The sequence below is a fragment of the Vespula pensylvanica genome, chromosome 11 (genome assembly GCF_014466175.1).
Source record: "Vespula pensylvanica isolate Volc-1 chromosome 11, ASM1446617v1, whole genome shotgun sequence".
Taxonomy (NCBI): Eukaryota; Metazoa; Arthropoda; class Insecta; order Hymenoptera; family Vespidae; genus Vespula; species Vespula pensylvanica.
In genome coordinates, this window is record NC_057695.1 from 309630 (window position 1) to 320799 (window position 11170).

At 32.1% G+C, this 11170-nt stretch overlaps 1 protein-coding gene across 5 annotated transcripts in view; it reads right to left on the reverse strand.

The window, feature by feature from the left end:
- Nucleotides 1–1812: 1812 nt before the first annotated feature.
- Nucleotides 1813–11170, reverse strand: part of LOC122633076 (mucin-5AC-like) — a 49894-nt gene continuing 40536 nt past the window's right edge. The window contains exons 4-6 of one of the 5 annotated variants that reach the window (XM_043820586.1): nt 4803–5010; nt 3537–3668; nt 1813–2398 (exon numbers count right to left, since the gene is read on the reverse strand). In XM_043820586.1, the coding sequence (XP_043676521.1) occupies nt 1972–2398; nt 3537–3668; nt 4803–5010 (767 nt within the window). In that variant the 3' untranslated portion in view covers nt 1813–1971. Of the gene's footprint in view, nt 2399–3536; nt 3672–4802; nt 5011–11170 lie in introns of all 5 variants that reach the window. The other 4 variants (XM_043820585.1, XM_043820587.1, XM_043820589.1 and 1 more) reach the window with 4 other exon arrangements.

The following is an 11170-nucleotide window of genomic DNA, read 5'->3' on the forward strand; positions in this document are numbered from 1 at the left end:
TTCGGGGTCACGTAGGCTAAAATTTGCGATAGGCGGATTGTCAAGGATTTTTTTCTGCTTTTTTCTTCGCTTTATTTGCTTTTTGTTTGTTTTTTTTTTTTTTTCTTTAATGCCAACTCTTCATCTCTTTTCTCTTTTTTTATCCTCCCTTTTTCCTTAATCCATTATCTTTTTATCTCCCTGATTTTAAAAATCTAACAACTTTGATTATTTTCTCTTTTTCTATCTTTCTGTCACTTTCTTTTCTCTTCTTCTTTTATTCCTATTTTTTGTCTTTTTCTATCATAAATTTTACATCTCACTCTAATCGCACGAATTTATCTATCTATTGATACTCGTAATTACAGAGAAAGAGAGAGAGAGAGAGAGAGAGAGAGAGAGAGAGAGAGAGAGAGAGTGCGGAAGAGAGAAAAAGAAAAAGAGAAAACAAAATCTATTTATTTTCATAATATTCAAACACCGTCAGTGTTAATTTTTTTCCCTTATAAATTGTATTAGATCCGATTCAATGATTCCCCATCATTTTTTCTTTTTCTTTTTTTTAAATAAATATCCTTTTTAATGTTCAAATATCATGCGGTACACTGAACAACGTTGTTTCAAAAGATTTGAGATGGATCGTTGACCCCGTCGGTAGAAAAATGAAAGAAAAAAAAAAAAGAATGAATAAATAAAATGATCTCAGTGGTAATCAATCACTTTGAAATAACAAATACAAGGCTCATCGAGCACCGTTGTTTTGAAAGATTCGACGTTGACCTGTATTGATTAAAAAAAAAAAAAAAAAAAAAAGAAAAAAGAAAGAATGAAACTACCAAAAAATGGACTCGGTGGTTCTTAATCATTTTTAAATTTCTTTTTTAATTTTCAAATAGTACGCATCGATTGGGTTTGGTCGTGATCTCAAATATTTAACACGATTGTTGACCTCTGTTATCGATCGATAAAAAAGAAATGAAAAACACAAAAGAAAATGGCGTACATTTCGAATTAACTTTGGGAAACAAAAGAAAAAAGAAAGATAATCCTCTACTCTCTCTCTCTCTCTCTCTCTCTCTCTCTCTCTCTCTCTCTCTCTCTGTCTCTCTCTCTCTCTCTCTCTCTGTATCTTTAGATCGATCCAATCATCCAGTCGCATTTTGGCGTTTGAACGCTCCGTTATATATCTTCCTTTATATTGTTTTCATAAAATCCCATAATATGTGGGATTAAGTTACTTTTTGTATCATTCAGAACTTGTTTCGCTTCTGTCTACGTCATGGCAGAAAAATCCAGGAACGAGACAACGAAGCTGTCGGATAAAACAGTATTGAGAGCAAGATGGCTTCGTTCTCTCTTTCTCTCTCACTCTCTTTGATTGAATTGATCTCTCTCTCTCTCTCTCTCTCTCTCTCTCTCTCTCTCTCTCTCTCTCTTTCAATTTTCACACATTTTCATCCTCAATCTTGTCTTTCTCTCTTTGTCTCTCTTTATCTCTCTCCCTCTTTCTAGACTTTTGGAGTTGAGAGAATTAGAGCTCGGAATGGATTTCTTTGTGTCTCTCTCTTTCTCTCTCTTTGTCTTCCTTTCTTTTTAGATATCGGGAATAGGGGCGTAGGTAGCTATACGATAGAGGTCTCTCTCCCGATAATTGTCAAACGTAGGAGTACGAGTATGTAGGAGTCGAAAAGAAAAAATTGGAATGAGAGAAAAAGATAGATAGATAGATAGATAGATAGATAGATAGATAGATAGATAGATAGATAGATAGATAAAGATAGATAGATAAATAGATAGAGAGAGACAAACAGAGAGAAAGAGATAAGTTTGGGTTGATTTATTCTCTCTTCTCTTCGTGACTCTCTCCCTTCTTATCCTTTTCCTCATTGTCCTCCTCCTCCTTTTTTTTTTTTCTTTAAATCTACCCCTATTAATGTCTTATATTGGAAGGGGATCGTCATCGCAGCGGTGCACGAAGCCATGTTGTTGGGGTCATCCACTTGTGTGTTCCGGAAGTAATATGCTCACCGACTTACGATTCGTCGTCGCTGTCATTCCTGTCGTCGTCGTCCTCATCTTCGCACTCGTAATCGTACTTGTAGCCGACGACGATGACGACGACGACGACGACGACGATAACGTAGACGTCTTAGAAGCGGTCATTGTAGTAACTGGCGACGTCAATGTCGTCGACGTCGTCATCATCATCGTCGTCGTCATCGTTGTCGTTGTTGTCGTTAAATTCGTCATGTTAGGCGACACGAGGTTATTTGTTGTCATTGGTTGAAGTGCAACGAGACCGGATGGAGGTCGATGGGCTGGTGCCACAACACGCACTTCCGGTCTAGGTGAGGCCTCTCTCAATGGACTACCAACGCCAACGACGAGATCATCGTTGTTCGATTGCAGCAACGACGGCCTGCACATATCCATTGTCGTTTTTTTTATATTAGAATATTTATTAGAATATTTAATAATTTTAATAATTGATATAATTGATATTATAATACGATTTTTGTTCCTTCTTCTTTGTTCTTTTTTTTTTTTTTTGTCTTTTTTGTTCTTTATCTTTCTTTATTTTTTTTGTTTTTTTGGGTTCATGGGACAAGAGAAATATTTCAGGGATCGGTTCGCTCGGTTTTTTATCTCTTTTTTTTTTTTTGCTTTGTTTTTCTTTTTTCTTCTTTTCTTTTTACGCTATGAACGTGTTATGAAAAATGTAGGTTTCTATTTTAAAAGAGAAAAGGAAGAAGAAGAAAAAATTAAGTTTATATCGAAATCATTTTTCTTTTTTGAAATCAGATATATCTTTTTTGAAATCAGATAAACCTTGTCCGATTAATCTGTTCTCCAAAATGTCAGCTTTTCGAGATAAAAATTTGTAACAGTAGTAAATAATTTTATAATGACGAGAGGAAATAATATTTTAAAAATAGAGATTATATAGATATATAAGTATATATTAAATATACAATATTTAAGTACGCGACTTCGAAGTTACACTTTGATATAAAGTTTTAATTGCTTTTATACGGTTCAATGATTCTTGATTGACGTATGTATCACGAATTTGAAAAGGTTGACAACCACTTTATTATATACAGATGCAAATTCGTCAACGACGGTATAAAGGTTGATTGCTTTTATACGGTTCAATAGTTCTCAAGCAATCGGTTGAAAAGCACTTAAACATATGTTTGAACATATTTGTTGACATATTTATATAGCAAATGCATAATATTTTACAAAGGTTAATTGCATTTATACGGTTCAGTGGATCTCAACCGATCGGTTGAAAATCATTGGTACATAGATATGTTTAATTAAATATATTTGATATATTTATATAACAAATGTATGATATCGTAGAAATATGTAATTGTATTTTGGAGTAAAAAAAGAAAAAGAGAGAGAAAGAAAAAAAAAAAGAAAAGAATACATAGAAATGATATTTTTTTAATTAAAATAACGGGTGTTTCATTACGACGCACGTACATCCATACAAACACACACGTATATAAAATAAATAATAAAAATGGTCAAATCTTGATGCCTACCTATGTTGAGGGGGTGGCGTGGGTGTCCGTGATAACGGAAAACTTGCGACTTCTCTTGTCACCGAAAGTGATCGAATTGATCCGAATGTTTGGTCCGGTGATAAATTGGCCCCAACACTTTGCACCATGCCACTGCTGAAACACGGTACTTGAGTTACCCAATGATCGTTCTGATATCAATTTTTTTTTTTTTTTTTTTATACAGACCCTAGAAAGACCTTAGGTGAAAAGCCAAAGAGTTCCTAAGCGAGCCAAATGTTCTTAGACGATATAAAAAACAAATTACTTTTTTCGAGACTACGAGTGAATTATTTCTTTTTATCGTAAAACTACAAACTTAACTTGTAAAATAGTCGACGTTAAAATTACCAATCGAAAAAGTTACGAAATAGGAGTAATTTATATTTAATAATAGGCTAGGAACTGTTGATCCACCTAGAAACTTTTTTCTCATCAAATTAATTACTCATTAATTTGTTGTAAATCGATTATTGAAAATATATATTTTGGTTCTCTATCGAAAATGAATTTCTTCGAGGAAGTTGAAAGGTTTTATGTTCAATATTTCATAGGACATAACATCTTTCGTTTCGATGGAAAAGATAGATAGATAGATAGATAGATAGATAGATAGATAGATAGATAGATAGATAGATAGATAGATATAATAAAAGAATACAATAGAATTGAAAATCGATCGTGGATTTATATAAGAACGTTATTGCTTGAGATAAGATAACTACAAAATTAGGATGTTCTTATTATTGTTATCCCTCAGTAAAAAAAAGAAGAGAAGGAAGCAGAAAAGGAAGAGAAGTTGAGATTGAGTTGATTCTACAGACAATAATATCTATTTTATGAACGTTCCTTCGCCAGATATAGAATCTTATCAATTATAAATTTACTCGAGGGTAGATATATTTCGAACAGTCAGGCTTTCTCTTTACACGAAATAGTCTGATACTATTTCGATATTGAACATAGTAATCCTAGTAATTTTATCCGTTTATTCATTATCCTTGTGTATATTCATTTATAACAAATATTTAACATTGTCAAATATTCATCGTTGAAAATTATTATTATTCAAATATTATAAAAATCATTTGAATTTGTTCGAGTCAAATGTTTAAAAATCGACGAAGTAATGATCGATCTTTTTTTGCTTCTTCTTTTTTTTCTTTTTTTTTTTTTTTTTGGGAGAAAACTTAAACGTAATTCAGAAAAATCAGAATTGTTTGAAGCGATGAAAATGATTTGGTTTACCTGACGGAACCGGAAGTGACGAGGAATGGCATCGGTGTAGGGCAAGGACTCAAAGGTGAACTGCTCACTGAACTTCTTGTGCTGCTTAATACAGAATGAGGACATTGGGGTGGACCAACGTGTGAACCATTTGCACCGGCCTTACTCATCGTACGACTTTTCAAACAGGGTATCCTCGGCCATCCGCTGGCACTTTTTCCTGAGACACCTGGAACAATAACAATAATAATATATATATGACAATTGAAAGAAGAGATTGAGGGTTCAATAATAATCATAACGAAAACAACAATAATAATAATAATAAGAAAATTATATCAACAATAAGCAACAGATTGTTCAAGTGATAATAAAATAATCTTCACTTTGATTTTGATCAACGTCACGATGAGAAGGTGGAATTCGTAAACTCTCGAAATTTTTAATCTTTTCAATCTTTCTAATCAATTTTAAAACAAACTTTATATGTTTGGATTATTTATATATAAGCGTATAATAATATTAGTTACTAATGAATTGTACAAAAATATCCTTACAATTTGCATCAAGTGTATACTTTGATGGAAACTAAATATCGAAGAAATATGCTAATTAAATATTCCAAAGTATTTCTCGAAGATAGAACCAAGATAATCGATTCTGGTATTGAGAATTCATGCAAACGAGACTCGTCATTTCCACTCAAAGGGGTTAAACGAAAGCTTCGACGTCTTTCAAAGATATACTCATCTTAACAATCCTCAGCGAAAGATATTCAAAAGTGAAATAGATAGACAATAGCTGAGATTAAATCTCGAGGAAGAAAAAAGAACTCGAACAATGGCCTCGCTATGAGAAGAAAAGAAAAGAAATGGGAAAAACGAAAAAAAAGAAAAGATAGAAAGAAGAAGAAGAAGAAGAAGAAGAAGAAGGACTCAGGTCTGATCCATCGGGAAATCATTCCAACAGACATTTTAAAGATCTCGAAGATTTCTTTATTCTTTCTTTTTTTTTTTTTTGTTTTTTTATAACAAAACAAATAAGTACTTCCATTTCGAACTGTCGCCATTTTGATAACAATTGAAAGTCTACGTTACAGTTTCAATAATGGCGGCCGGCAATCAGCTGTCTCGATAAAATCAGATTTCGAAATAAACTAATATCTTTTTCATAGTAAAATAAAAAGAGAAAAAAAAAGTAAAAAATCGAAACGAGAAAGCAAAAGTTAGATTTTCATACTTCATAAAAAAAAAAAAAGAAAAAGAAAAAGAAATATTGGAATCCTTCGTTCAGTAATTTAGATTATAATAATTAATAAAAAATGAAGAATAAAAATGTTATCCACTTTTTCTTTTCTTTTCTTTTTCAAAGATAATAATTATATTAATTATTATCTTTAAAATAGTAATTTAGTAATTTAGAGATAATAATTAATAGAAAATGAAGAATAAAAATGTTATCGATTTTTTTCTTTCTTTTCCTTTTTTTTATTTTTCAAAGGTAATAATTATATTAATTATTATCTTTAAAATATAATTATTATCTTTGAAAAAAAAAAAAAAAAAAAGAAAAGGGAAAAAATCGATAAGATTTTTTTTCTTCGTCGTAGAGTGATCTTCCATAACTCCTCTTCCACCCTTCAAGCTTTGACTTGAACGAAAAAGATATCTTAATGACGTTAGTTGAGGTTCCGGTATTTTTTTCGAAGAGAAAGAGAAGGGATGTAAAGGGGGTTTGAGAATGGACCAGCAGGAAGATATGAGGGATAGGAGATAGGAGACAGGGGTTGGAGGTTAAAGGTTGAGGGTTGAGGGTGAAAAGGAAGGGGTTGTGGATCGAGGGCAACAGATGTCATAGACCTCGAAGGGTGGTTAAGTTGACCCAGTTTATTTCTGAGTATGAGAGCTCTGACGTTCACGAATCCTTTCGTCCTTCTCGTTATAGTTTATCGAGCTAAGGGATGTGACGATTAAAATTACTCCTACCTATTTCTCTCTCTCTCTCTCTCTCTCTCTCTCTCTATTTTTGTCTTTTTTAAATGTTCGCCATTTTCAGACGTAACTTATTTCTTTCTTTTTTCTTTTTTTTAATCTTGAATTCATTTAAAGGCATTCACAGACTTCACAAACTCTTCAATGTTTTTGGATAACAAAAAAAAAAAGTATATAAAATTCGTTATATGTGTACATATATGTATATATATATATATATATATATATATATATATATATATATATATATATATATATATATATATATATACATAGAATATAGGGGTGGATCCAAAGTGTTTCTAGATGGGTGGAGAAAAAAGCATTTAGCTGATTTTAAAAATCAATTGTTCTTTCTCTCAATATTGTTTAGACGAATTCTTGTTTTTTTTTTTTTTTGTTTCTTTCACATTGCAAAGATTACAAGAGAGTAAATGCAATTGAAATCACTTAGAGGTATATTTTTGCATTACAATTTATAATAAGTAACAAGTTAACTTCGATCTATTTAAAAAAAAATAATAAAGATAAAAATCTAGCAACTAATGAAAGTAACTATAGATTGACGTAACTTATTATATACGTTTTTCTATGCACTACTTGGCGCTGATTGTACCTACTATTTGCAATGGAAAAAAAAAAAAAGAAAAAATGATATGATAAATCGTGAGAAACGTTTTAGTGCATGCGCGCATATGTGTGGATGTACGTCCTGATGATAGTTAATGTTGAACGATCAGGTATTTTAATGAAATGCTTTATTCTATGTATAGGTGTATATAAGTGTGTGTGTATGTACGAGTGTAGATTATGAAGAGACACTTATCATGATTACGTAAGAATCGACGATAAGTAGAACGTTTATTTCGTATTCGCACCCTCAATGAGTATAATTTGTCGTTGTCGTCGTCGTCGTTGCGCATCTCTATATACCGCACGTTTACACGTGGTTACAATTTCGAATTTTTATATGACAATAGACAAGCCAGACGGAGAGAGAGAGAGAGAGAGAGAGAGAGAGAGAGAGAGAGAGTGTGTGTGAGTGTGAGAAACACCAAGGTCATAATATCCTCGGATGATTGACAGCTCGAGAAAATATTTTTTTCTTTTTTTTTCTTTTTTTTTCTTTTTTTACCTTATCTACATAATGAATTACTCTCTTCGCCTATTATTGCACGATAAAAGGGATAGAATATTTCTTGGTAATGTTTCAATTCGATTAGGTGATAGTTAAAACAATATGGAGGACCAATGGCGTTTTTCACAACTCCGTCGATAAAAAATATTGACTTAATTATCGATTCAATATCGATAGAGACGATATTATAAATACGAGTTTATCAAGCTCGGACATCATACATATACACACGTATATAAATAACATAGATACATTCTTTTTTCTCTCTTTAAAAATGTTATTCCATCTCAGAAATTATTTCTTATCTTTTCTCTTCTTTCATCTTTTTTTTTTCTTTTTTCGACATTTTAACATACGTACATAGATACGTAAGTATATTTGTTTTTTCTTCTACTTCTTCTTTTTTTTTTTTTTTTTTTAACAATGTTGTTCCATCACAGAAATTATTTCTTATCTTTTCTCTTCCTTCATTCTTTTTCTTTTTCTACAATTTAACATATATACGTGCACAGATACTTACTTACTCGCTTTATCTCTACCGTCTCACCATTTTTATCGCGTCCTTTATGCCTTTAATGGCGACCGCCGGAAATACAATTCCGTGATAAGAGAGAAGTTGGAAGAGGAAAAGGAGGAGGAAGAGAGTAACAGAGTAAGAAAGAGAAAGAGAGAGAGAGAGAGAGAGAGACAGAGACAGAGATAGACACGGTGAGAAATTTTGCAGCTGGGAAAAAGAAAAAGACAAAGAATAAAGAATAAGAAAAAGAAAAACAAGATGTCGTCGTCGTCGTCGTCTCCCTCATTTTGAAGCGACGACAAACTCGTCCTTGAGAACTCTCTCCCTTAAGAGTTTATACTATTCTTAACTACTATGTATGCGTAGCAGGCGACCTGTCGACGATCTCACACACTATGCTACGCCACTTGCATGTAGAAAATTATGGTGGGAGAGAAAAGAAAAAAAAGAGAAGGAGAGAAAGAATGAAAGAAAGAGTGAGAGAAGATCAAGGTGATGGAGCTGAGAGGGTGAGGAGGAAAAGAAGAAGAAGAAGAGTGAAAGAGGTATGGGGGAAAGTGAAATCCACAAAAGGTATGGAAAACGATCCATCCCCGGAAGGCCAAATTTAAAGACGAACTCGTAACCATTAGCTTTCTTTTTTTTTTTTCCACAAAACAAAAACGCACCCAGCCAGACCAGACACTTTTGTCCTTTGTTTCGTATTTTCATTTATTTATTCTTTTTTTTTTTCTCTTTTATACTATCCTTTTTTTCCGAACAAAAAGGCGACTTTCGTATTCTTTTATACTTGGGACAATATGTGGAATAATATTTCTTTCTTATCGATCGAGTCTACGAAATTTCGAAATAGTCATTGTTTTGACTGGTCGATAAAACAGATCGTTTAAATTATATAAAATTATACATCTCTATCTTTTTTTTTTTTTTTTGAAAGAATTTTTCTTTTTTTTTTAATTTTAATTTTCTAGAAAAAAAAAAGGGGAAGCATTAAAGGGTTCGCCACTTTGAATCGTCGATAAAAGAGATCTTTTTTGAATATATTTTTTTCTTCTATATCTAAAAAATACGCATTTACACAGTACTATAACATTCTCCATTTTGAATGATCGATAAAACAGATCGTAAGAAATTATATAATTTATGTCTCTATACATTTAATTTTCATGTTCGTTCATTTTTGGAAGATAAAAATGTTGCTCTAAAACGCCATGCTTGCCGCCATTTCGAACGGTCGATAAAGTAGATTATTTGGAAGGAAAGAAAAAAAGAAAAGAAAAAAAAAGAAAAAACAAATAAATAAATAAATAAAATTACGAGATATTAGTAGTTCTTGCTTGTTTATTTTCGTGTTTTTGTGAAAAACTCGAAGAGAAATAAGATTAAGAGGAGAAAGAGGATCTTCTTCCTCGTTGGTTAAATTCGAACAAACAAGGTAAGAAACGAGAGTGAGTGAGAGAGAGAGAGAGAGAGAGAGAGAGAGAGAGAGAGAGAGAGAGAGTGAGAGAGTTGCGATGCAGAGTCGGGGAATAATTTGATAGACTCGTATTAGCCTGAATACCGACAATTCAGTTAGCTACCCTCGGATAGAAGCAACCAAGCCTCGTCCTGAATTCGGACCAATTGGCACAAACTAGAGCGTTACCAGCAAGCCGATATATAGTATGTATATGCGGCCATGCCGATGAGCGACTTCTCTCTCTGTCTCTGTCTTTCTCTCTCTCTCTCTCTAATTATTCTGTATCCGAATGATTCTCCTGATTTACAAAAACGATCAAAATAGAAACGAAAACGAGTTAATGCGGTAAATAGTTAAATCTCCAAGTGACGAATAAAAAATTATAAAAAAGAACCAATTAATACGACGAATGTTTAGACCTCGAACTAAAGAACAAGATATTGCAAAGAAAAAAAAGAAAAAAAAAAGAAAAATAGATAGATAGATAGAGAGAGAGAGAAAGAGAGAGAGAGAAAGAGAGAGAGAGAGAGAAATTATTTTCATTAAATTAATCAATTGCCTGTTCAATGTATCCGATATTTTCTCATTTTTCTTTTTTTCTTTCTTTCATCTTTCTGGTTAATTACTTTCCAAATCAGATTAGATTCTAAATGAAATAAATAAAAAAGGAAGAAAGACGAATAGATAAATAGATAGATAGATAGATAGATAGAGAGAGAGAGAGAGAGAGAGAGAGATGATTATGAATCGTAGATATACGATCGTGAGAAAAAATGATTAGAGAACGTACGATGGTACCGTTGTCTATCTATCTCTCTTTCTTTCTTTCTTTCTTTCTCTATATACGCGTATATATGTGTGGGTATGTGTCAGAAACGATGAAAGAAACACGATGAGAAAGTGGGTCAAAATAGTTGTTCGCGTTTCTACCTTAACTGCGTATTAAAAAGGGAACTTTTGCATTATAAAACGAACTGAGAACGCTGACCTGTTGCATGAAGACCACAATCGATCTATACATACATACATACATACATCATATATACATACATACATATATATATATTTATACATACATAGATACATATATATATATATATACTTACATACATATATACATATGTATATCGCATTTACCAATGCGGAAAGATAAATTTAAAAGACACGGTGGGCGGATTTCAACGTGGTTTACAACGATAACAATCATTTAAATTAATGGACGACTTCTGTACAAGCTTGCAATTAATATTTATCTTTGTGCACGTCGAAAAATTGAAAGAAAAA